Genomic DNA, 25,053 nt, shown 5'->3' with positions numbered 1-25,053 from the left:
TCTCTCTCTCTGTGTCTCGCCCCATCACCAAAATTTGGTACGCGGCATGTTTTAGGCTATGATACAGCTGCATAATGCATTATTACTAAAAGTTCTGCAACCCCCTCTCTCACTCTGTATTCTCTCTCTCTGTGAGTTGCTGTATTTCGCCCCTCACTCAGCAGAACTCTCTCTCTCATACTTTTCTTTCCTCGCCGTTGTTGTTTGTCCTTGCTTCCTTGCCCCTCCCTCCCTTTCAACTAATTCTCTTTAGTCCAGGGGGCTCGACACGGAAAACACACTCTTCGCCCCCTAATGGTTCGCTCTCATCGAATGCTTCTCTGCGTGGACAGCCAGCAAAAAGAGGCTGGTACTGCAGGAGAATTCGAAATTCAGAGTGAAAGAAGAGAATTCTCTCACTACTGAGTAACAACTGTCGCAATCTGTGTCGTTTTCGGTCCCCTGTCCACCTGCCGCCTCGCGCACAAGATGCTTTAAATCTCGCGTATGGAAAAAAAAAGAAAAAAAGAGGAAGACATGGAAATTCTCAAGAGCGAAGAAGTTGAGAAAATAAAAAACGAAAACGAGGCGATGAAAGCGGACATCAAGATAATCGAACCAGAACCGAGCCGCACAATGTCGTAGGCATGAGAAAAAAGGCAAGAAAATAGAGGACGGGTCATGATATTTTGCAAACTTTCAAATGGACCTCCCCAACTCCTGGATTCATGTTTGTTTTTCTTTCGCGAAAGGAGAACAGGCAAAGGGAAAAGAAAAAGTTCAGATGTGGTGAAAAAGCGCGCAAGTGTAGAATCCTGTGGCATGATGATGATCATCCCGCATCAATGCTTGTTGTCTGCCAAGCCGTGACGGAAAATCCAGGTCTTCTATGGCTCATGAAGAAACGAGCAAAACAAGGCTCATTTTGTCGCAGCTAGGCGCTCGTAACAGTCTATCGAGGCCGGCAATACCATTTCTCGTCGTCCAATATCAGGCCGGGGAAGGCTTTCATGTCGGGAGAGAAAAGGTCGAGATAGCAACTCCTAATGATTGATCAATCCAGTTCCATAGTGCCCTCTCCATGATCCACGGTCGAAGGGGGCGTGGGCTCGGCAACGGGTGCAGAGGGTTCCGCCTTTTCGGGAAGAAACGTGTCCACGCCGGAAGTATCGGTAACGGCCGGTGAGCCCGTATCAGCAGCCTTGGGCATTGAGGCTGCCGGCGGGGCTTCATCGCCGAGCAGGTGGCGAATCCTGTCACCCATGGCGTCCATTTGAGCGAGCATGGCACGGAGACTCATTCTGTCATTTTGAACCAGATTTCCAGAGGCAATGTTGTCCGCATCACCTCTTGCCATGAGAGCCAGGACGTTGTCGTCGGCAGCAGACTGGTAGGTAGACACATTAGTGGGATGTACGGGCCGACAAGGGTTAGGAAGGCCACAGCGCAGGTGAGTGCTTACCAGAAGGGCAGCCGTGAGCTGGTCAATGTTCTCGGACCGGCTCTGCTTGAGGCCCAAAAGGGTCAGGGACGCTTGCATCTCGTTCACCTTGCGGTCGTACGCAGAGCCGGCAAGCGGACGGTCTGCATTGCATGCGGATGGGGGTGGGCCTGCGTATGACAACCACCGGGGCTCGTCCTGACGCGGGCCGTATCCAGCGCCACGATGGCGCAGCCTTCAAAAGAGGTCAGAAAGATCCAATCATCAGCAAGAGATGGGAAGCCGCCGTATACTTACTGCTCGATAAAGTCAAGAATGACTCCCTTGGCCTGTAGCCTGTACGTCCTGCCAAAAGAGTCGGGGTCACGCCAGCCCGACTTGTCCTTCTCCTCGGGCTCATCGGCCCAGTCGAGTTCGATGTGGCCATTGTTCTTGAGGCCGCGGCTGAAGGCCGGTGTGATGACTTGACCGCCCTTGAGCTTGCGGAAGCGATGTGCCGGTGCCAGAGGAGGCACCTCTCCCAACACATCGTCGACGTGTGCTGGGCATCGCCACGTCTTCAGGACCGGAGGCATAGCCAGGGGCGGATCAAGGCAATCAATGTGCCAATGCAACGGACAGGCGCTGCAAGGGATAATGGCTCGAATCTCCGTGGCCGCCTTTTGGCAGGCGTGACAGAGCACCGCCTCACCGTCTTCGCGCTGCTTGAAGAAGTCTGGCAGCTCATCATAACCAGAGCGCTTCCTGTACAGAGAGAGAGAGAGAGAGAAAAGATTTGTCAGTCACAGATACAATGGGGGAGAAGCCGACTTGATCTCTTTGAGGCTTCGCTACTGAAGCCCGGAGATGAAGTGAAGCCAAGGGCTTGGCGGGATGGCCAAGGGGGAAATTGAAAGGCTTACTTTGCTTTGACCGTCGTCACCTCTTCGTAGTCACCATCAGCACCAGCCTTGACACCCTCGAAGCGAGTCTGAATCTTCTTGGGCAGGCTAAAGGCGCGAGGGATGCTCTTCTCCAAGGCATTGAGGGCGCTCGCGAATGCGCCCTTGTAGACAGGCACGCGAGAGGGGAATCGCCGGACAAGACACTCGTTGCAATACCATTCGTCGGGCAGATGGTCAGACTGCACCATGTCCACGCACTCGAAGTGGAACGAGCGCGGGCAGCCATCGCAGCAGACGACGTCTCCTGTATTACCACACGCAGAGCAGTACTCATCGTTATCGGATCCCTAGGATGCCCACCCTTGTTAGCACAGCTCCTCTCCCCTCCCATCGTCGTATTACACGTTGCATCATCCCCTCCCAGGCAGCGGCGGCATGGGCGGATCAAGGACCGCATCCACTAAAATGCGCGTGGTTGGAGATCCTTGCCCCATGTCGTGGCCCCCAGAGTCAATAACTCCATCCAGTGTGGCCTTTGCCCCGATTTCAGGGCCTGCGGATGACAGTGCGAGAAAAAAAATTGTGTGCGTGAGAAACGGGGGGCTGGCAGAGAGCGCTTGCATCCCTGAGGCCGCGTATTTTCTCGAGTTCAAAGTCGAACTCTGCGGTTTGTGAGGCCGATCCACGCAGAGAGCTTGATGAGAGTTCTCCCGAGGAGATAAGATGAAATACGATGGCCACATACCTGATCTCTTGGTGCGCCGTTGCTCACCGTTACTGACTGGGCCTCCCCAGTTGAGCGAGGAACACCAGCGGCAGTTCCGCCCTTTTTCTTCATCGGTCTATCACGGGAAAATGATGATTAGCAAAGTGTGATTTGTCATGATGAGGCTGTTGAGCTGCGGTTTCAAGATGGGGAGTGGTGGTGAGTGAGGTAGGGAGGGGGATGACATCTGGTCGTGACGCGTGAGGGCTGAAGAGAGTGATTAAATTGATTTTCATCACAAGGCTGCCGAAAGATGTTTTTCTTCAGATGCAAACACTCGCAAGCGACGCACATCCCAAGAAGGAGCCTGGATCATGCCGAGATTTTTCAATGGGCCTTTGTGTGGAGGTGAAAATTCTTCATGATATCATGAGGGGAGAGAATCGTCTGGGTGTGTATGAAATGGTGGGATCAAATTCCTTTGCGCGAAACGTAGAAACAATTGAAAGAAAAAGAGAAGGGAGAAAAAGGGTAGGGAAGGGGGTGAAGGAGGCAGAGAGAGAAGAAGTGAAGGGTGAAGGAATAAGAAAAAACTCACGACAACTTGATTCGAAGGCCTGTCCGCGGCTTCTTCGCCGGCCGCAGGTTCGTCGGCGTCACGGCTCGTGATCCTACAGTAGAACTGCCCTCGTTGAATGAGAAGGCCAATGGCGAGGAGGCGGCGACGGCATCGACATCGTCATTGTTGGCGTTGCTGTTGGCGTGGCTGCCTGGCCGTTTGCTCGCCGAGCGCGTGGCCCGCGTGCTGATGGGAGCCGCCGGCAGGGAGGTCCGCGTCCTTCTGGTCCGCCTTGCAGGAGTCACCTCGTCGTGCTCATCCTCGTCACCGTTGCGGATGGAGCTCTCGCGGGCGGTGTAGCCGTTGGTGACCTTTTGAGCCTCGCGGCGCCTCGCCCAGAACAGGTCGTTGTCGTCAGCAGCAGGCATCGAGGGCCCGACGGCGCTGCCGCCGTCCTTGGGGCTCGGCTTGCCTTTGCTGGGCGGGTTGGAGAGCGGCAGCTCGGCGCCGGTGACCCTGCCAGGCATGCTGGCCTCGGTCGCGGATGCGTGGGTGCGGCTCGGAAGTGTGGGAGAGGTTGGCTCCGACGAGTTGGACACGGGCTGCTTGTCGGAGGCGAGAGATTTGCGGCGCGTGCTGGTGATTGGCCGAGATTTTGGCGCATCATGGGACGACTGGGACCGGTCCCCCGTAGTAGTAGTAGTAGTAGTCGACGCAGCAGCAATCACAGTGTCAGCGACCGTGGCACCACCGCCAGGCGCAGCAGCAGCAGCAGCTTTGCCGGCCTTGCCAGCTCTGCCGCCCTTTGCAGCCTTTGCAGCGCCGTGCTGGAGGCTCGGGCTCAGGCTGTGGACGCTGGCCTCGGGCGACGAGAGGCTCACTGCTGACGACAGGGATGACTCGCTAGAGCCCGAGTCCCGCCGGTGACGCCTGCGCGACGGCGTGCGGGTGCTGTCGCCGTGCGATTTGCTGCCGTTGGCCATCTTCTTGCTGCGAGGCGTCTCGCCGGCGTGCGACGTCTTGCTCCTCTTGGCCGCTCGCCCCTCGCCCTTTTCGTCGTCGGCGTGACGGTGCAGCAGGTTGGCGTAGGGAGCGGCCATGGGCGTGTGCGGAGGGAATCTGCTGTTGGTAGAAGGGGGCACGAAGTAGTAGCAGCCCGCGTCGTCCTTCTTGCCCTCGCGCTTCTTCACTTCAATCAGCCGGGCGAATTCATCCCTGGTCTCGGCGTCGGCCCTCTGCTTGAAGACGTCCTCCACCATGGCGACAAAGTCCGCGTCGCCGCACCGTTCATCGTAGAGTGTCCTGAGAGCCCAGGCCGTAGGATAGCGAAAGTGCATGAGGGCCTCGTCCACGGCCGCCTCGACGACCAGGTCGGCAAACTCCTTGTCCTCTGGCTCGCGGGGGTGCGCACGTTTTGGCGCAGCGGCCTGCTTGGCCTTTGGCGTACCAGCAGTGGTGATGACAACCGTAGTGCTCTTGGGTTCTTCCACGTTCTTTGCTTGAGGGTTCTGCTGTTGCTGCTGCTGCTGATGCTGCTTGGCAGGCAGCGAGACGCGCCGCGAGGGACGGCGACGCGAGGCTCCCTTGGGGTCGTAGTCGTCGTCGTCCTCGGCGTCTTTGGCGGCCTGTGGCCTCCGATGCGATGGCGCTGACGCGGGAGGAGGCGGAGTCGAGGGCGCGGGGGGCGATGGCGCCCTGCTGGGGCGAGCCTTGGGCTGCGCGGGCTTGTCGTCGTGATGGGTTGCGGCGTGTGACGTCCCCGACGGCCGGAGGATGATTTTGCGCACCGACTGATGGCCTGGCCCTCCGTCGCCGTTCTTCTTGGCCTTGGGCAGCGTCCCCAGCGGCGCCATGGTCTCCAGCACGCCGTAGCGCATCAATCCCGCCTCCTCGAAGCTGGCCTTGCTCTGGACCGACGGCTCCAGCCACCGCTGCATAAACGTCTTGGGTTCATTGCCGGCAGATGCCTTGGCCTCGAGCGGCCGCGAGGGGCTCGAGAAGCGCGACCGCGACGCCCTCGTGTTGGAGGAAATCATGGCGATGGGCCTGGCGAGTCGAGTTGCTGGTTGCCCCCAGTCCTGGCCGCGGGACGGGCAACGCTGCTCTCGAGGGTGTCCTGCGAGGCGAGAAAAGAAAAAAAAAAGGGCACCGGGTCAGCCACTGGATTTCGGCGAAGCTTCAGACAGGGGGTAGGGGAGAAAGAGAGAGAGAGGGACGACGACCAAGAGGCGTCACAGCGCCTGGTGCCGCGCAAGGGAAAATCAGTACTTCTCTCTGCAGCAATAGCATCCGCCGTCGAGGCACGCTGCTGATGGGATTTTTGATCTTGGGGGCGCTCCCGACGCGCTTTTTGCGTGGCTTGGGATGAAGGGAAGATGGCTGTGGGTTGCAGGTTTCTGGATGAGTTTCGGAGGAGGCGGCCAGGCTCTTGGACAAGGGGGGCGACCCAGTGGCACGTCCAAGGTTCAACACCTTCCCACCACCGATTCAGAGCTCCGGCCTTAGGGTTCGTTGGCAGCTGGAGAAAAAAAAAATCTGGGCTCGAGGATGGATTTTATACTGATTCCTAGTGATGCAGAGGATCCTCTTCTCGGCTGCGCAACTGTTGCAGCTGCCTTTCGACGTTTGCACGGCCCTCCTTTTTTTTTTCCTTTCGTTTCTTGCACCTCGCCTCTCACGTTCTGACAGCTGCCAGCACGCCTCCCTCCGACCTCCGACCTCCCTACTACTAAGCATCTCTGCCTACCTCTCTGTAATTTTTTTTTTCTACCTCCGTCATCTTCTCTGGCCTTCTCTCACGCAGCTCATTCCTCTTTATTTTTGCCGCTGTTACTCCTACGACTCCTCACCTCCCGGACCCCCGTTTCCCCCTACCACCCCATTCATCGTCAAAAATTGCCCGAGTCCAAGTCACTCGTCCTCGGTCTCAAGTCACGGGTCTGTGGCATGGGTATGGGCATACTTGCATTAGTTACTCCGTACATGAAAACATCTGCTACGTGTAAGCTCTTATTGCGACTGATTCACCCCCCCCTGCTTGAGCTGCCGCCGTCCTCGGCTGCTGTCTCTGCATGGCGGCCATTGGAAGGGACGAGTCGAAAATAGCCATGTTTGCCCATGTTGACGTTGAGACCCTTCCATGTGCCCCCCCTTCGCCTGGTCCCATGGAGGAGCGGCTATGCCAAGTTACCTTATCTCACTCGGCATCGAGGCGGATCAGCGGGAGACGACGCACTCCACGATGCTCGGGTAGTTTTCTCTGCAAGTTTCTCCTCCGCTTCTTTTTTCCTCTTCGCCTCCTCATACTCTGTCCTCTCCCCGTCCCCTTTTTCAGTTTGTTAGGAGAGAAACGAAAACCTACGGTATGTAATGATGAGGAAGTCGTCATCACCATCATGTCACTTGGTCATCGCAACCACTGTTGACATCATTCTGTCGCATCTCTCGCTTTTGTGTATGTAGACGTGCACGGGCCGGATTTTTGGGGGCTGGAGTTTGCCTCGAAACGAATCTCTGTCTTGATGTTTGATGCTTTATATACTGCCTGGCTTCACTACCTCGGTTCACGAGCCCTCTATCGTAGCCCAATCCCCTCATCACCTAAACAGACTGTTTAGCGAAAAATTTCGTTTCTTGGCTTTCACAAACTGCAAAGCCAGAATAAATTTTTTTCTTCTTGACTCCTTTGTTTCGTCGGGTGGATGTTCTGCCTAGGTAGTATAAGGCTTTATCCTAATCCTGGGCAGCCATTTACAAAGCAAAGGCGGCCCTTTTCGCGGATCCAAGTCTTTCATAGGCAGGCCTTACTCCTCGGCGTCGGCTCCCTCCTCGGCAGCGCCGTCAGCCTTGGCCGCCTTCTTCTTGGGCTTGCTCTTCTTCTTTCCGGTATTTCTGGCCAGCGGCTGCTCGAGGATCTTGAGAATCTCCTCGTCGGTGATCTTCTTGTCCGTCTGGAACTTGCTGAGGTCAAGCTCAGGGGCGGCGCCCAGCTTGGTGATGCCGTTCTTGGTGATGGCTGTCGCGCTGTCGTGTTAGCTCAGCTGCGCTAGCATGCGGACCGCATTGTTCTCCCCGGGTGGATGGGCCATGAGGACTTACCAAGGGTGGTGAGGAGTCTAGCGACGGGGGCGTTGTCCTTGTCGCCGACAAGCTCGTACTGGCGGAAGACGTTGTTTCGGACGCACTCGACAACGCCAGACTTGGCATCGCGCTCGTCGTCGAGCTGCCTCAAGCTGAAGGGGAAGGTGCCAAACTTCTTCTGCACCTCAGAGAGGATCTTGCGGGAGGTGGGACGCTTCAGCTGGTAGGTCTGGTTGGTTCGGCGGTGCAGAGTAGCGCGCTGGTCCAGGGTCTTGACCTTGCCGGAGCCCAGGCTGACGCCCGTCTCGACACCCCAGACCTCGCCAACCTCGGGGACGCCCTCGCCCTTGGTGCCCTCGGCGGGTGCCAGAACGATCTTCTTGGCGCCCTCGATCTCGTTGCGGCCAAAGAGCCAGGATGTGGTGCTCTCAACCAGCTTGCACTCGTAAGTATCGCAAACCTTCTCCAGCAGGCTGGTGATCTTGGACTGGGTAGGGGCCTTTTGCGCAGCAGCCTTGGCCTTCTCTTCGTCGGTACCTTGAGCGAGGAGCCCAGGAGGAACCATGAGTCGCAGGAGGACCTCGTTGACGTAGTGGTTGGCGAGGATCAGGTCGGCGGTGCGTCCGGTGACGGGCTCGGCAGCCTTCTCCTTGTCGGTAGCGACGATGGTGTTGCAGACAATGGATCCGAATCCGTCGATCTGAGCTCCAAGCTGGATCTTGATGGGTTCTCCCTCCTTGATCTCGATCGAGGCCTCGCTCTCATCGGTCGTGAGGGGCGTGTAGGGGGTCACATAGGAAGAGGGGGAGACGGTGGTCGGGTGGGAGAAGCCTTTTTATGTTGCGCAAGACGTCGTCGTTAGCCTTCAAAGTGCACTCGGGACCTGCTGCTGCTCGTGAGGCTAACCTTTGGTGATCTTCTTTCCGCGGTAGACCTTGGCGAGCTCCTCCTCAATCAGCTTGTCGCCCTGCTGGCAGATGTCGACAATCTTGGCACCGGGCACGCAGAGGTCAGACACGGCAGCCAGGACCTTCTCGGAGATCTGGGCGGCGGTCTTGTACTTGGTGAGAGTATCGGGGTTGTTGAGGGAGTAGTCTGTAGGCAGCCGTTAGCCCTGCTCGTGAGTGTAGGCCATGGCGGGCGCTGGAGACAGGCGGTCGTGTGCGGCCTGCTGTCGTGACGGCTATTGGGCGAGGCGGGAGAGCTTGCGGTGCTTGTGTGGCTTTGGCGGGGTACCCAAGAGGCATGCAAAACAGGTACAGGTAAACAAGAGGGGAGGGAGAGAGCTTTGTTGAAGCTGCTGCTGCTGCTGTTGATGTTGCTTCACGTCACGTCACGCAGATGCAGGGCGAGGCATCGCAAAAGCACGTACCGATCTCCTTGGTCTCCGACATGGTGGGCAATTGGTGAAAGCTCACGGGCGAGTTCTTTGGTATTTTTCCAGGCGTGCAGTTGTCGGAGCAAAGCTTCAGGTCTGGGGCGCTGTCGCAAAAAAACAAGCAAAAGCTGTGGTGTGCGCAAGGTTACCCGGAACGGGGGCTTGGAGGGGTTTATCCGCAGCACGTCGGTCATTGACGGGGGGCGCATGTGGGCTCTTTGGGGGGGCCATTTTTGCATGCCAGTGCAGTCATACGCACTGCTCCAGGCGGGCACAGCGCCTACAGGGGGGGCGCTATACGGGCAAACCTGGGCTACAGCCTCTGGGCCTCGAGCATCTTCTGCCGGGCAGCGAGCTTCACGATTGGGTGGCCGAGGTGCCGGAGTGGGCTGCTGGGACTTGTGCTAGTGAAGTGACTCCTCCACTGCTTCAGCCGAGAATACGAACGACGCCGGATCGAGCAGCGGCGCAAGCAAACAAGAAGAGCAATCTTCTATCTGGGCCAAGGAGGTCCAATGATGCTTGGACTCAGAGTCCGAAAGAGCCCTCTCTCTGTAGTTGAACGTCACTGGAGATCTATACACACCAAATACGGGCAACTTGCGGTGCAATGGGACGACCATTGGTGTACAAAGTGGTCATGGAGATGGTGCCAAGGTTGGGGGAAATGGTTACATCATCCACGCAGCACATGCTCTTAGGGCAATAACATGCACGTCACAGGCTTGAGAGACCGCGGATCCGTTGCTAATGACGAGCTGCTACGAATCTGAGGCGTTCAATCTTACTCTCCGTCATGTGTTGGACTCCTTGCTCCTTACTAGATTGGCTGGCCTAGCAACGTAAGACCCGTTCAATGGCAGTGTTGTCTTGGGCTGTTACAGGGTATCACCCAAAGCCTTGGAGTTGAGATGCATGTCTCATGCTGCGGCTGGTGCGTTTGATTACCTCCAGCAAGTTTTCTGTCACACCGTGGCCATGGCCTGGAAATGAGCTCCTAGATAATACACTCGTCGTGCAGAGTACCATAAGCATGCATATTCCTACCTGTTTGCCGTCTATAAGTATATTACAGTACAAGACAAGACTGGGCGAGATAAATGAGGCTCATGTTGGTATTGATCATGCTCCGTAGGCCTCTCTCAGCCCTCGTCTTACGCTTTGCCCTGTCCTGAATCAATGGCCAGCGGTTGAACTCCGGAACAAACCATGCTCAGCTGGCCATTCGTCATGCAGCGCCAACGAGCAATTGGCGTCTCGAGTCCTGCTCAAGTCTCGACTCTCTCGAGTTTTGGTTGTTGTTGAAGTGCATGAGTAAGCAATCTGACCGTGCGCGCCCACGATTGGCCGGTGTCTTATGTAAGCCGAATCGCCTACTCGGTTCCTGTGCTAGCGCGCCCGGCAGCAGCGGCTAGGCCCAGATAGGTAGCTGTTCCCACCCGGCACCAATTATCGCCATTCGCGCTGCTGCGATTAGAATCTTGTCCTCAAACCACCCAAACATCAGCCCAGCAACCGCATCTCGCCAGCAGCGACGCTTCTTGTCCGCGTCGAACCGAGCCGAAGCCAGCTGCTGCTACAGGGCATCTCACGATCCTGCCACTGCCCCAGCCGCTGCCGTCCGTATCGATAACGACATCCACCCCCCTCCGTCGCAACCGCTGCGACTCGGCGGCGCCCGCGCTCGCGACAAGATCCATCAACGACCCCGACAATGGCCGCGGTCCAGCCATCAATGCCGGCTCCGGCCACCGGCCCAGGATCGACGACGTCGGCCTCGGGCTCCGACGATGCGAAAGACGCCGCCTCCGCCTCCGCCTCCGCATCCGCGGACATCCCCGTGCGCACCAAGGAGTCCTTTGACCGGCTCATGGTCGAGCGATACACGATGCGCGACGCCATCGCCGCGTCCGCCCTCAGCCAGCAGCTGAATCAGACCATGAAGTCGTCGCACGAGATGCGCGAGATGATCAACGAGTACCGCGCCGTCCGCACCCAGTACCAGCAGTGGTTCCCCCCCAGCCGGCTGTACGGCGAGGGCTACAACGGCTACGCCAACGGCTTCACAGAGAACCATGGGCCCTCGAGAGTCGTGTATCCGTCGCAGAAGCCTCGCCCCGGCCACCGCACCACGCCTCCCCTCAAATACAGCCGGAAGGACATGCTGAAGCAGGCCGAGCAACACGAGGACCTGGTACCCCTGAGGCTGGACGTCGAGTGGGACAGGATCAAGCTGCGCGACACCTTTACCTGGAACCTGCACGAGCGTCTGCTGGCCGTCGAGCTGTTTGCCGCTCAGCTGGTCGAGGACATGGGCTTGAAGCCCCCGGCTTCTCAACCCGTGTACGAGCAGGTTGTCCAGCAGATGCGAGAGCAGCTCAACGACTTTTACCCCTTCGCCTATTCCGAAGAAGACGCACTGGACCCAGAGCTCCCCTACTCGGCCTACAAGAACGACGAGATGCGCATCCTCGTCAAGCTCAACATTACAATCGGGCAGCACACCTTGGTGGACCAGTTCGAATGGGAGATCAACAACCCGAACAACTCCCCGGAGGAGTTTGCGGCTCGCATGACGCGAGATCTCTCCCTGTCTGGGGAGTTTACCACAGCCATTGCCCACTGCATTCGCGAGCAGTCACAGCTCTTCACGAAGAGTCTCTACACAATCGGCCACCCCTTCGATGGAAGGCCAATCGAGGATTCGGACCTCGTGTCTGCTTTCCTGCAGACGCCGTTGCCCACCGTCTTCCGCCCGCAGCAGCAGGCTAAGGAATATGCGCCCTACTTATACGAGATGAGCGAGGCCGACCTAGAACGAAACGAGACGGTCTTCTCCCGAGATCAGCGGCGGCAGAAGAGATCCATCAACAGGAGGGGAGGGCCACAGCTCCCCGACCTCAAGGAACGGCAGCGTACCATTCGCACGCTCATCGTATCGTCGGTGCTCCCAGGAGCTGCGGCAAGCATTGAGGAGAGCAGGCTATTTAAGAAGGTGGCGGGTCCTCCCAGGAAGCGGACTGCTCGTGATGGTGAGATATCCGAGTCCGAGGAAAGCGAAGACTCTGCGCCCGAATCCCCGGCGCCCCCAAATATGCCTGCCGGTACGGGTCGCACACGGAACGTGCGCGGAGCCGCAACCGCTGCCACGATAAGAATGGCGAACCTGGGCCGATCAGAGACGCCAGACACAGGAGGCCACCATCACGAGATTAGGACAAGTCGCCGCGGCCGCGATGACGAACCAGAAGAGCGTCCGGAGCTGCTGGTGACGCTCAAGGTCAGCAGGGACAAGCTGAAGCGACTCATGAGAGGCGACTACCGCGATCTAGCTGCTGCCTCCGTGCCGCCAGATACTCCCTCTTCCACCTCCAACACCCGAACCCCAACCTTTACAGCCCTTCAAAAGACCAAGTCGGCGACGCCCGTCCCGACCCCGACCCAAACAGGCTCTGCGTCTCAGCCAACTGGCGCTGTTCCTCCCGGGCAGATTGGCCGTCTGCCTGCGCCTCCCCTCATTCCTGGCCAATCTCCTCCTCCAGCAGTAAGTTCGCCCTACACCAAGAGTTGCACCTCCACGAAGGGACATGTCCGTTCAAGGCTTCATCAAAACTAATCTTTTGTTTTCTCCCAATATAGCCTCCTCCACCCGAATGGCTCGTGCAGTCCCTCAAGGAGCTCGAGGAAAAGTATCCCAACGGCGACAGGTTCGAGGCCATAATGAAGTACTCACACCTCGACCCCGTTACGGAACTGCCCGTCCAAACACAGCCCATGCCGGAGGGCGTCAAATACGCCTGGCTGCCGCGCATCCGCTGCCTGGACTGCACGACGAAGCTGTACACGCCCGGCCCGGACATGACGGCGCAGAAATTCGAGGCCCATCTGAAGTTTTCGGGACACCGTGAGAAGGTTAGGCAGAGGTTAGCGGCACAAGGGAGTGGCGGCTCTACATCAACGTCATGACGGAGAGAGGAGAAGGGGGGGGCGTGTAGTTGGGTTTGAGGGGAAGGAATTGAAAGAAAGGGCTTTAATGGATGGTGTAGAGAAATCATTGTAAGCGGACATCTTGAATAGCGGCGCTTTATGATACGCTCAGACAGAATACATGGCGAAAAAAAGAACCTGTTCGATAGGATCGGCAGATATGTAGTGGGAGGGGAAAGGAGAAACGAGACATGCAGACGTTCTTCTTTACACTTTGAGCCATCCATTACCATTTGTTTTCCCCCATACACTAAGGGACAGAGCACGATTATCTTGGAACGATGACGCAAATAGAAGAGCAACACGAGAATTCGTTACTGCATCACATACAAAGATCCAGAAGACGCCCTGCCGCATCCATTTTCCATCCTCAAAGAATGTCAAATCATACTGGTACCATGTCGAAATAACGGATGCAAATGATGGGAACACAATAAGACAGTGTGAAGGGGGCATAACGCGGTAAAAGACGCAACAAGGGCCGCAGATATGAACAAGTTTCTTTTCTGAAATGAAGACAGACAAGCCAAGAGTAAAAGAAGAACACTTTAGTAAATCAGCGCAACCAGTCGAATCAATCGAACAACATATCATTCAATAAGAAAGGACAAAGAAAAAAAAAAAAGAAAACAAGGAAGACCAGAACAAGGAACCGTCTCGACAAGGCCCAGAAAGTATCAAACGAAAATCGTCTCCAAGCAAAAAAAAAAACGACAGCCAATTCCCTAACATACATACGTTTTACTCGTCGTCCTCATCCACGTCCATGTCCGACGCACCCTTGGAAGGCCGTCCTCGAGTGGCGCGCGCCGGCCGCTTCGTCTTCGCCAACACGCTGGCCTTGAGGGCTGGGGTCTTCCCCTTGCCCCTGTTGGAGGCGGCGGCAGCGGCGGCGGTTGACTTCCTCCCGTTGCTCCTCGGGGCTGCCGGCTCCGGCTCTGATTCTTCGTCGTTTTCTTCATCAGCCTCTTCTGCTTCGGGCTCAGGCTCGGGCTCGGCCTTGTCCGCCTCGGAGCCATCCTCCTCGTCCTCGTTGCCGCTTTCCTCTTGCTCAGATGCCTCCTCATCATCCTCGTCATCGTCGCCATACTCCCACTCCGCTACCCCTTCCAGCATTTCTTCCTCGTCCTCCTCGTCCCCACGCTCCGTATACGTCGAGATGGCGTGAGCGCGGCCGCTGCGGCGTCGTTCGCCCTCAGGCACAGAGGGTGCTGTTTTCTTGGCCTTGGGAGTCGCCTTGGGCCTTGCCGCCTTCTTGCCAGGAGCCTTGGCTGATTTGGCTTTGGGACCTGGCTTCTCACGGATGACGGTTTTCATCTGGGTCTTGGATCTCTTTGCTGGATGGTCTGCCGTTTCATGGAGCGACTTTCGCTTCTATAATCAAGGGGTTAGTAGATTATTCGACGTCTAACCCATGTGCAGGGAGTGCCGCAAGCCATACCTTCTTCCTGTCCATGGCTCGAATCAAGTCGTCCAATTTTTCGTCCAGTTCGTCCGGGATATACTGCTTCTTTGCAATGTGTTGGGCAACCTCGCTGGACGGAAGAGCAGTGTACAGGCCTGTAGGCAGACCGACCTTGCCCGGCCAAGCCTGGAAGCTCCAATTCTTTCTCTCCTGGTACTTGCGTACCAAGGTCTGCGCCAGATCGCTCAATACGTAGAGGTTCTCGCTCTTCTCCGGGTCGACACCGTCACGTGTCTGCTTGACTCTCTCGGCGTACTTGTAAATCAACGATATGTTCTGCTCTGTCGCGACTGCGGCAAGATAAAACAGGAAGTAGTTTGCAAAATCAACCAAGTCGGCTGGGTCGGAGGTGTAGTCTGGATGATGGGCCAGCAAGGGGATGAGTCTTCCCATGAGAGCCTCCATGATCTGCTGCCCATTTTCTGCATAGTACCGGGAACGTGACCGCAGCCATGTCTCCACGCGGTTCTTCAGATCTGGGAAAGGCTCAAACGCTGTGAGGAAGAGGATGGTGAGGAAACGCGCGCGCAGCTTGCCGCGAGTGAGGTAGTTTTGCAGCTTGTCCATGAACCGACGGCGCACCTGGAGCTCGGTGTCTTGAACAAGCTCGGCAAGCTTGTTGAAACTCGCATGGTCGAACTGATCGTCGTACTTCTTCACCGTGCAGAGTTTTAGAATCATGAGGCCGGCCATGAGCCTCAAACGCTTCTTGTGATGCTTGGGCGTATCCTTGACCTTGGAAAACTCGCCTTCCGAGACGACCAAGGTTTTGAGGAGTTTGAAGACGGGCTTGATCCGTTCCTCGGCATCAGCATCTGTCGAGGTAGCCAGAGCTTGGTTGACGAGGATTCGAATAGAGAGGCACTTTGCTTGGATCTCTTCATCCATGTCGGCGTCATCAACCCAGGAAGGATCCTTCTCCGTGGCGTTGGTTCGGACCTCACGCAGAATCTGCCTGATGATCATGTCGTTGATTGCCCGGTCCGAATCCACTGTAACAGTCGGCGCCAAGCGCTCAAGCTGACTTATGGTGGCTAGTTTGTTGAGGAGATGAGGTGCTTCGTACTTAAAGTTGGCCATGACCTTGCGCAATAGGTTGGTGGCTGTCGCCTTGCTCTTATCGTCGTTCTTCGCCAGAAGAATGTTGACGGCGTACTTTGGTGTTTTGATGGGCACGCCGTAGAGAGCGTAGTTGATGAGCGTCTGCGTGAAGCTCCGGTCAAGGTTGATATCCTCGGGATATCGCTTGGCATACGATGAATAGGCCTTGAGGATATCGACGACGCTGGCATCGTGGGATTTGGTGGACTCGGTTGGTGCTTTCTGGATGAGCTCCTTCCGCAGTTCTTCAGCGTGGGCTTTAAATATGTCGGGATTTCGCTGTGATATGTCGTTCAGGACCTGATGTGCTACGGCGGCGAAACCGTTCTTGTCGCTCTTGGAGTAGTCCATGATCGTTGCCAAGTGGCTTCGGTTGAACATGAGACAGCTGGATCGATATAGCAGGGGAATCAGGGTGTCCAGAGAACTGGCGGCGGAGGTTGCTGAGATTTTCGTAATCAGCTCTGCAATGGCGCGCCTGACAGTCTTGAAGTCACTCTCCGACTCGATCGCATACTTGATGAGCTGGTAGCAGCGCCGTTCGTTGAGCTTGACAAACTTCTGCAAGTCGGCGCGAACTTTTAAGGGGTCGGGAAAGTAAGCACCGAACCACTGCATCGTTTTGGCGAGGCCGGCCTTGACCTTGTCCTCGTTTGCCTCAATGACGCCGCCATTGTAGGCCTCGCATTGCTGAATGAAAATCTCAAGACCCTTGGCGAATTGAGGCTGGCGTGCCTGCATGGCGAAGAAAGCCTTCTGTGCCGCATTGTCGAGCGACTTGAGCATCAGGAGAATTCGCTCGGCTCGAATCTTGTCCTGGTCCGCCTGGCCAACCGCAGCCTTGCCCTGCGAGGACGCAGCCGCAGTCTTGGCTCCCTTGCCCTTTATCAGGGGGTATTTCAGGGGTATCAGGCATTCGAACATGACACGATCGAGAAGGACGTTGAGGTCGGGATCGTTGGCGTAGAAGGCATTGATGATGCGTGACGGAACGCCCGCGAGACAAGCGGTCACAGCTTCCTGTCCGTCTGCAATTTCCCCAGCGCCGACAGCCCACAACTTGCCGAGCAGAACCATTGCCTCGACACGCACGGCTGGTTTTCGGTCTCGACATCTGTCTGCCAGACTGGCGAAAACCGAGCCCTCCTTTTCGACACCGCCGAGGATGCCAAGCTTTAGGACGATGTCTCGGAAGTCAAAGAGCTCAATAGCTTTGACGGCTGCTAACCGGACCTTTTCCTCGCTATCATTCAACTTGTCGACCAGAGCTCTCACCAGCTCGCTCTCCTCTTGGGTGCTCAGTCCAATGCCGCCCGCAGAAGTCGAAAGGATGTAGCCAATAGCAGTGACCCAGGCTGTGCGGATTGTGCCCGTCTTGTCGTTTTTCCTGCCAACGAAGTTGCGATACGTCGCTGCGTGCGACTGCGCAAATGACTGCGGAGAATAGGGCTTGGTGAGAACGTTGGCTTCGGCTGCGGCTGGCGGAGGGGTATCATCCATCAGCTTAATAGGAGGGTATGCGGCAGGGTCGAGAACAGGAGGCGGCGGAGGGCCAGCAGCTCCAATGCCAGAGATCATGTCGCCAAACGTCTCTGTAGCGATGAGCCGCAAGTGAACGTTGTCGGCAGACAATTCGGCGTCGAGCTGCGGTATCACATTTTGCAGCACAGCAGGCGCCGCTCGCCAAAGTTCTCGGATGAGAAGATGAGCCTGGCGAAGACTCTTGAGATCGGCCTCTGAAGGTCCTGCATGTGCATCTTCCTCCTCCGAGTCGTCCCCATGGCGGGCGCCATTTCCCGCAGTCGCAAACCCAGAGGCATTGAGGATCACGTCGCTGAAGTACTGACTCACATAGCGTGCCATTTTGTCCGCGCACGCATTACAGATGGCCTTGGCCATGATATAGGCTGGCGGCTCTGTCTTGAGGAGGAGTGTCGATTGCTTGTCGTTCTGCTCCTTGCTTCGGCCGCCGCCAGGAGGAGCAGCTCGCAGGAATTGGCTGATGATGGCATCGATGACACTCGCGGGGACGCTGCCAGGAGACTCGTCAATCAGCTGGACCAGCATCTCCGTCAAGTGGATCTCGACATCCTTTGCAACCTGCTCCTCAGCCGGGGCCTTGGCGTTTGCAGAGACTCCGTCAAAGGTGGAATTGAACAGGCGTAATAGCAGGTCGTCGGCTCCGTGTATTTCGGTTAGGAGCAGAATGCTCTTGACATCGGTCAGAGACATGAGAACGTATTTGTGCTGGCTGTTGTATGGGTTTGTGGGGTCCTGCAGGCTGGGGAGAATGTCCTTGATAAACAGCCCAAACATCATCTACACAGAACCAGTCAGCAAGCAAGATAGAGGGAGGAGAGCCTCGAAGCTGGGTTGGCTCACCTTGAGCTGATCATCTGTAAAGGGGGCGTCTGGCACAAACAGCCGCAGGATATCCACCAAACAGCAGGCCGTGTAGGCCTTGACGCCTCGATCCTTGTGCTGCAGCAGGTTGCGATGTGCCAGCTTCTCGGCGACGCCCCTGAGCGAGCTCAAATCGACCTCGCCCTGCTCAAAGTCTGCCAGCTCCTTGGACAGCCTCTCGAGACGGGCCAGCAGCGTGGCGCTGGGGATGGGCTTCGCAGGCCGCCATGACAGCTCCTCGTTGAAGCGCAGTCTCCGGTGGTCTCCCTCGTATTCGCCCTCGGCTTCTTGCGCCTCTGCCTCCGCCTCGGGCTCGGATTCCATCTCAGCTCCAGCCTCGGAATTTTCGTCTTCGAGCTCCGCCGCGTGAGACCGCTCCTCTGCCGGCGCGGGCGCCGATCGTCTCCTCGTGGACTGACGAGGCATGTTTGCGCGGGCACGGAGACGGCGACGATGGCAATGTGTTGCTGTTGCGAGGCGGCGAACAAACTATCCCGGAGTCTGCTTGTTACCTAGGTAGGCTGGTCGCGAAGTGCTTCGTCTTGCTGTGCGCGGGTCACAGCATCGCACGTTTGTTTGGGTTGCCGAGAGAGACGAGAGGGAAGAGCAGCTGTTCGAGCTCCAGAGACTCGGCGACCGATGTCGGCAGACCTGACTTGACTCAGGCGTGATGATTCCCTTTTTGCCCTTTTTTTTCTTCCCTTTTCGCAGCCTGGAATTGGCGTGAGGCGGCTGGTGCACAAGATGGCGATTGTCTAGAGCAGCAACTGCAAGTTTAGAGGGGAGCTTCAGTGCTTCAGCGTTACGCGACGCGATGGGAGATGATCCGGAGTGGCCCCGCGTCAGCTCAACTTGGAAGCTGTGCGATAAGGCCGGATACCTGCGATTACGTGGCATCCGCATACAAACCGCAGGTACCCTTTTCTGCGCCATGCTCCAAACGTTTGTTTTCTTCATGCTCCGTGTTTTGGCATGAACTTTGGTCACTCGCAGTCGCATTACCACTCTGTTTACGATGCTGGCCTATTTCCTGACATTTTTCTGATATTACCTGAAGACTTTGAAAGCGATGATGAGAGTATTGACTGGGTGATTGTGTAGGTAAGGTAGGTAGGTAGAGAGACCGTGTGACATGCATAGGTAAGGCACAAAGAGCATCCGAGCACCTGAGGAGCCCCCTATTTTCCGCCTCGCAGGACTGCAAATAGTGACATTGGAGGCATAATACCCAAGAAACAGATGAAAATATTGTCAGTGCCGAAGACATAAGTCCTTGAAGAGTATTGCGAAATTACAAGTATGAGAAGCGTAGTATCTCTTTCTATACAACCTCTGAGTTGTCCATTGGCGATAGGGCCAGAATACCTACCTTACGTATGCGTCTCCTGGCTCCGGTGGTGGCAAAGAGAAATCACCAGAATTTATGTGCATATAATGACGGAACTTCTCGATCTGTGTCAAACCAAGGATGCAGCAGGCTTGGACTGCCTAGAGATATCATCGTCTGGAGTATCAGCAACGCCAGCAAAGTATCTCTGCCGAGTCTGATCCGCAACTCGAAACTACAGCAGCAGCAAACCGCCAAGTATCACCGGCTGAGATGCAGCTTTCCAGGAGCATCGTACCCTATGATTACATGTACACAACCAGGCAGTTCAAGCTCACAAGCATTCCTATACCCAGTAGCCGCAGACTACCTCCTCGTTTGCACCTGTTGGGGCTCTTTGCCCTCAGCAGGTCTCACTAGCCATGTTTGTTTCACGGCTCACGTATGCACACAAGGCCGAAGTTCCATCTTTGTGCTCCCGGGCTCTGACAGAGGTTGTTGTACGGGACGCCCTGAATCTCATGGACTGCAAATGTTCCAGCTCGGACATCCATGCAGATGCTTGCTACCCATACCTCATATTGTAGTGGTAGAGAGGTACCATTACCTTGATGTCCCCCTCACGGACTTGTTTGTCTACATCGGTTGCAAAATGTATTCTCTTACTCTGTCTCCTCCTGAAGCTGAAATTGTGATAGCCATGCATATCTTTTGGTGTATATACCTCGGCACTCCCTGCTCCTCTTCGGAACGAGAACGACACGGTCGATGATCGCTGCAGTTTCGACAGAGTTACCCTTTACATCTCTACTTGCACATCGGGAGACTTTTGATGCCATGTTTCAGTCACTTTAATATCTTTCATCATTCATATCTACTAAGTAGTACCTAGTCATCACTCAAATACTACCTAGGTAGGCAACAAAGCTCGTTACTCACGCGAATACCCAGCTGCCACTCCCACTCACCACTTTGCCGGTCCGGCAGCCAACCTCCCAACCCCAATTCACCAGCTGTCAAGATAGCTCTGAGAACGCGTGGTGGCTCGCCTCTCTCCGGCGAATTGTTTGCTCCGTGTGATTCACTGCCGCGGTGAAATAAACAAACCATTAAGCTCGCACATTTCCACCCCTCAGCCCTTTTCACTTCTCTCTCCCCTTCACACAACACACTCCGCTCGTTCGTTTCTACTTCCCACAACCACGTTTCAGTTCCAGTCTCTCTCTATATATCTCCATTTGCACGTTCGATTCAAACACTCTTCACTCACTTCAAACTCTTCGAAGCGTTTCAGCTCCTCGATCGGTAAGAAACAGCAGGGAACAGGGAGAAGAAAAGAAAAACTTCCTACTTTTCCGTCCCGTGGTGCCATCGTCACGCGTGTATCACCTTCGAGCTCCTCTTCCCGACAAACCTTTCCCTCAACTTCCATCACCCAGCCCACAGAGCAGTCTTTCTCTAACGTCAATATTGCCAGTCTCGTTCATTTCTCTGCCCACTTCACAATCCAAGAGAGTGGTTTCCAAGTAAGTCGTCTCCCTCACCCGCCTCGTCACAATCCCCTAAGCAAGAGAAGTAAACTGACATCCTTCTCCGCTCGATAGTGGCCAACATCAAGGACATCAAAGACGCTGAATGCGGCGTCGTGCCTGAGAAGAAGATGACCGTCGCTCAAAAGGTCAAGAAGGGAAATCCCCTCGACTTGAAGATCATGACGAGCGCTGCCTTGTTCATTTGCATTGTGGCTGGCCTCCTCGCCATCACCGTCTTGGTCGCTCACTGCGGTAAGTCTCTCTCCCTATCCTTGAGCCTCAAATCTCAATACATCTGACCACAAAACAGCTGGCCTGGAGAGACCGTATCAGGCGCAGGGAGCAGTGGCTGTCGTCTCTGCTGAGGCCATCCCCGTGGTTGACCACAAGCTTGAGCGTCGCGCTGCCGACTGCAACGAGACCGAGTCCGCCCTGTCCGCCGCTTCTGCTCACGTCCTCACCTTGGTTCTTGACGATGGTTCCCTCGCTGTTGTGACTCAGGATTCTGTGTCTTACCCTGCGGTTTCCGTCACTAGCATCCCGATTTCGTAAGTACAGCCTTCAGCAAATCTGCTAGAAGATAAAGTCTGCTAACCATGCCTTTCTTGCAGCACTGAGACGGCCACCTCGACCATCTACAGCATCATCACGCCCTCTACGCCCGCCATCGTGACCAAGACCTTGACAAAGACTACGTCGGTCCTCACTTCTTCAGAGGCCCCCATCTGCTCGGCCATCGACACCACAGTCACCGTCACCGTCACCGTCCAGCCGGCCCCCTCCAACCCCTGGGCGTCCAGTTCCGTCCTCGGCGACGTGACTGTGACAGCCGGCGCATCGACAGTCACAAACGTCAACACGGACGTCTCCTACACCAGCGGCCTCCCCGATGCCACCGTCTCCGGCAACCCGTCCACCATCACCAACGTCGACGTCTCCATGACCGGCCTCCCCGACGTGACCGTCTCCATGACCGGCCTCCCCGACGTGACCGTCTCCGGAAACCCGGCCACCGTGACAAACGTCCTGACGGACATCTCCCTCACCAGCGGCCTCCCCGATGCCACCGTCTCCGGCAACCCATCGACCATCACGGCCATCCAGACCAGCTACTCCCTGCCGCGAGAACCCGTCACCTCGCTCGTCACAGTCGTCATCTCCGACCTCTGGAGCCCCCCCGCGGCCAGCTCTCCCGCCACAGACCTCGTGACAGTCACCGCCGTGTCCACGCTCAAGACGACCGTCACCACCATCGGCACAGCCCCCTCTCCCATCATCGTCACCGTCACCCCGCCCTACGTCGAGCCCGCCCAGAGCACTGCTACTGGTACTACCGCCTACGACAGCTCCAAGGCCGGCGCCGAGACCTTTGGCCAGAGCACCCTCATCAAGACCGTCACGGCGACAACCGTCCAGTCGGCGACGTCCACGACCACCGTCTTCATGACGCCCGTCTTCTCGAGCTACAACGGCACCGCCGCGAGCAGCGTCCCCGTCGGCACCGCGACCAGCAGCGCCGTGCCCTCCATCCCCGTTGTTGTTGTCTCCGGCAGCAGCGGCAGCATTGGCCAGGAGGCACGAAGCCGCGTCCTTGCCGGCCTCGTTGTCGCGGTTGCGGCTGTCATGGCTATGCTCTAAGGGGCTCGCTCAGTGGGTAAATTCCCCGTCTCACGAAATCAAGTCTTTGGGCACCGCTCAAGGATAAGGGGGATGTGGTTATATGCATGGAAGAAGACCAATCCAGGCGATTTCTTTCTTTTCTTTCTTCTTTCTTTTTTGTGATTAAGGGTCTCTTTTTCTAGGTATGAGACATTACCCATGAGTAAGCCTCTGCAGGCAAATGGTTGAAATATGGTCGGCTGGCCAAACACGATAGCAATGGATGCTTTGTTTAATCCTCGGTTTAGCACCAAGCAAAGGGTTACGTTTAACGCAGTTAGGAATGACACGTCAAACCAAGTCACTGTAGCAATGTTCCTCGTTCATTGATCGCACAGCTGTATCGGTAACCAAGCACATATCTGAAAACTATTACTCGGTAAACTATAATGGACCCAAATAAAGAGCCTTGATGACAAGGGACCGAGAAGTAATGCTTCTTCAGACCTCCATTAGAAGGAAGGAAAAGGAAAAAAAGGCAGCAACTTTGTCCAAACGCCTGCGTCTTCCTTCAAAACCCTTGCCCCAATGACGCCGCTATTCCCCATCTTACCCTGCTGAGCCATCAGTAACATCGAATTAACGGATTTACCCTTTGAGTTGTGTCCCGTCCTCTGATTGAAGCCCTTGCCCCGTGTTGCTCGGCACCTATTACGTCCCCTTACTCTAGATTGCTCCCTCGGATTTCTTGGCCTGGCTTCTAATCTTGTCGTATCTGGCGGCTTCCATCCTTCTTGCGGGGGGCCTACCCATGGATCTTTCGGCGCCCTCTTTTGCTCTCCAAGCGACTTCCTCCTAACACAGAGGGAAGCCGAGGGGTGATCGCTCATCGGTTGAGGCACGCCGGAGGTTGGAGCAGCAAGATCTCCATCCTATCGTTGCGCACGCATCTCCCGTGCTTGCCTCGCCTTCCAGCTATCTCGGATAGGGCCAGCGGCATCATAGAGGTCCTTGACAGAAACGCGGTCCTTGATGCTTTCCAGGACGCTAACGACTGTGCTTTTGTGGTTTGCCTCGTGTTTGTCATCTCTGAAGCGGAGAAGCCGCCATCTCCTCTGGTCGTCTTGATTGCATTCCACTATGCGGTCATTCAGAGGATCGTTCAGCCCTTTGAGGACTTCCCATTCCTCTTCGGTGATGTAGAGGTCGTCGAAGCGCTCGTACTTTTCTGGGCCGTCACCTTTGTAGACATAGAGTTCCGCCTTCGGCACGCTGTCGTAATCGACAAAAGGTTCGGTGATGCCCTCTTTGCGCTCATATTCGTCGGGCTCAACAGTTGGGAACGTAAGCCTGAGCCGCAGGTCGATGGTGTTTTCTTCCGGGGGCTTCCACTTGAGAATGTGAGGGTCGGTGCCGTGCTTATAAGGCGTGTTTCGGCAGGTGAAGATGAGGCCGTCGTTGCCATGCTTCAGACTAGGAAGTATCTGTTTGAACATCATCTCGATGCCGTAGCCGAGTTGGAAAGGCTTCATCTCGACAATAAACGGTTGATACTGTTTTTCGTCGGGAAAGTCTTTGAACAGTTTCTTATAGGGCGTATAAAGTCGCTCCTTGAAGTAAGCCAGCCGCTTGTCTAGAGACCGATCCATGAGCTTGTAACCATCCATCACTAAGCAGTCGAAGACAAGGAATCTGGCCTCCTTCTCTCCACTGGGCAGACTGTCCCAGACCAATTCGCCATCGACCACTGTTGCCGTGTGGAAGGCGCTGACGTCGTTCTCGCGGGGGAAGTGTAAGCTCTTGTTGGTGATGTACCAGTAATCGTTTTTGCGGTCAATCAAGTAGTGCGCTTCCCCTTGATTCTCGTCTTCGGTCAGGTAGAGGAGATAGCGAATGCCGTCGGATTTTTCGCAGACGTAGTAACTGATAGACAGGCGCGCGTTAGCTTGTCAACTGCCTGTCAAGATAATCAAGCCCGTCTTGTGGCGGCTGCCATACTCTTGCTTGGTCATTTCTTCCAGATGCTGTCTGGCGAAACTAACGGGCTGGGCACCGGGGAAGCTGGTCTGTTGCCTGCCCAGCAAATCGGCGACCTCTCTGCGCAATGTGTGTACCAGAGGACCTTCGGCTTTGATGCCAGGCTCGTCGATTGACTCGATCGGCCCATCTGGTTTGCGCTCCATGACTCGCTTGCCTGCCGGTCGCCACTGGCTGCTTGCCTTCCCAACAACCTCTGTTCAATGGCGCGTCAAGCGCCGATTCGCTGCTGTGGAAGCGATACTGTCAAAGAATTTAAAAACAAGAAATTGCCGTATGAGTAATTGCTAAGAATAGAGGGGGATGGCCTCGTGTTCACACAGCCTCGGCGCATCTGAAGCCAGACACCTTGAGAGCATCGAGCTTCGCGTGATGAATTAAGATGTAAGTTGGTTGGTGTTGGGGGAGAGTTGCACTCGAATGCTAAGGTAATAGCTGGAAGCCTACATCTGCTGTAAAACGGGGCTTGCACTGGTTGGCTTATCGATAGCGGGAATGGGCAGATCCTCGTCCACTTGGTAAGTACCTAGGTAGGCAGACTAAGCCAATCAAGGCATGATGTGACCAAACAACGA

General features: G+C 55.9%; 5 protein-coding genes across 5 annotated transcripts; 1 reads left to right on the top strand and 4 right to left on the bottom strand.

Moving 5' to 3' along the window:
• Positions 1-1,033: 1,033 nt before the first annotated feature.
• Positions 1,034-5,605, bottom strand: TRIREDRAFT_21215 (uncharacterized protein; the record flags this gene model as incomplete). Its single annotated transcript, XM_006960919.1, has 7 exons — positions 1,034-1,366; positions 1,442-1,655; positions 1,718-2,164; positions 2,323-2,651; positions 3,050-3,146; positions 3,609-4,243; positions 4,451-5,605. The coding sequence occupies 7 exons, from the start codon at positions 5,603-5,605 to the stop codon at positions 1,034-1,036; spliced, it is 3,210 nt and encodes a 1,069-aa protein (XP_006960981.1).
• Positions 5,606-7,128: 1,523 nt separating this feature from the next.
• On the bottom strand, positions 7,129-9,064 carry TRIREDRAFT_73862 (uncharacterized protein). The gene is made up of 4 exons (XM_006961172.1): positions 9,022-9,064; positions 8,556-8,744; positions 7,668-8,480; positions 7,129-7,584 (listed from the first exon to the last, which is right to left on the bottom strand). The coding sequence occupies exons 1-4, from the start codon at positions 9,041-9,043 to the stop codon at positions 7,373-7,375; spliced, it is 1,236 nt and encodes a 411-aa protein (XP_006961234.1). The 5' UTR covers positions 9,044-9,064; the 3' UTR covers positions 7,129-7,372.
• Positions 9,065-10,762: 1,698 nt separating this feature from the next.
• On the top strand, positions 10,763-12,993 carry TRIREDRAFT_54670 (uncharacterized protein; the record flags this gene model as incomplete). Its single annotated transcript, XM_006961582.1, has 2 exons — positions 10,763-12,571; positions 12,667-12,993. The coding sequence occupies 2 exons, from the start codon at positions 10,763-10,765 to the stop codon at positions 12,991-12,993; spliced, it is 2,136 nt and encodes a 711-aa protein (XP_006961644.1).
• Positions 12,994-13,755: 762 nt separating this feature from the next.
• TRIREDRAFT_102694 (uncharacterized protein) lies at positions 13,756-18,307 on the bottom strand (the record flags this gene model as incomplete). Its single annotated transcript, XM_006961171.1, has 3 exons — positions 13,756-14,388; positions 14,456-17,899; positions 17,963-18,307. The coding sequence occupies 3 exons, from the start codon at positions 18,305-18,307 to the stop codon at positions 13,756-13,758; spliced, it is 4,422 nt and encodes a 1,473-aa protein (XP_006961233.1).
• Positions 18,308-23,373: 5,066 nt separating this feature from the next.
• On the bottom strand, positions 23,374-24,624 carry TRIREDRAFT_54450 (uncharacterized protein; the record flags this gene model as incomplete). The annotated part of the gene is made up of 2 exons (XM_006961170.1): positions 23,374-24,364; positions 24,440-24,624. 2 exons carry the CDS (start codon positions 24,622-24,624, stop codon positions 23,374-23,376), a joined length of 1,176 nt encoding a protein of 391 aa, XP_006961232.1.
• Positions 24,625-25,053: the final 429 nt, after the last annotated feature.

Source organism: Trichoderma reesei (assembly GCF_000167675.1).
Source record: "Trichoderma reesei QM6a unplaced genomic scaffold TRIREscaffold_1, whole genome shotgun sequence".
NCBI lineage: Eukaryota > Fungi > Ascomycota > Sordariomycetes > Hypocreales > Hypocreaceae > Trichoderma > Trichoderma reesei.
Note: the sequence above shows the minus strand (reverse complement) of the source record. Positions and strands in the feature narration are given on the sequence as shown.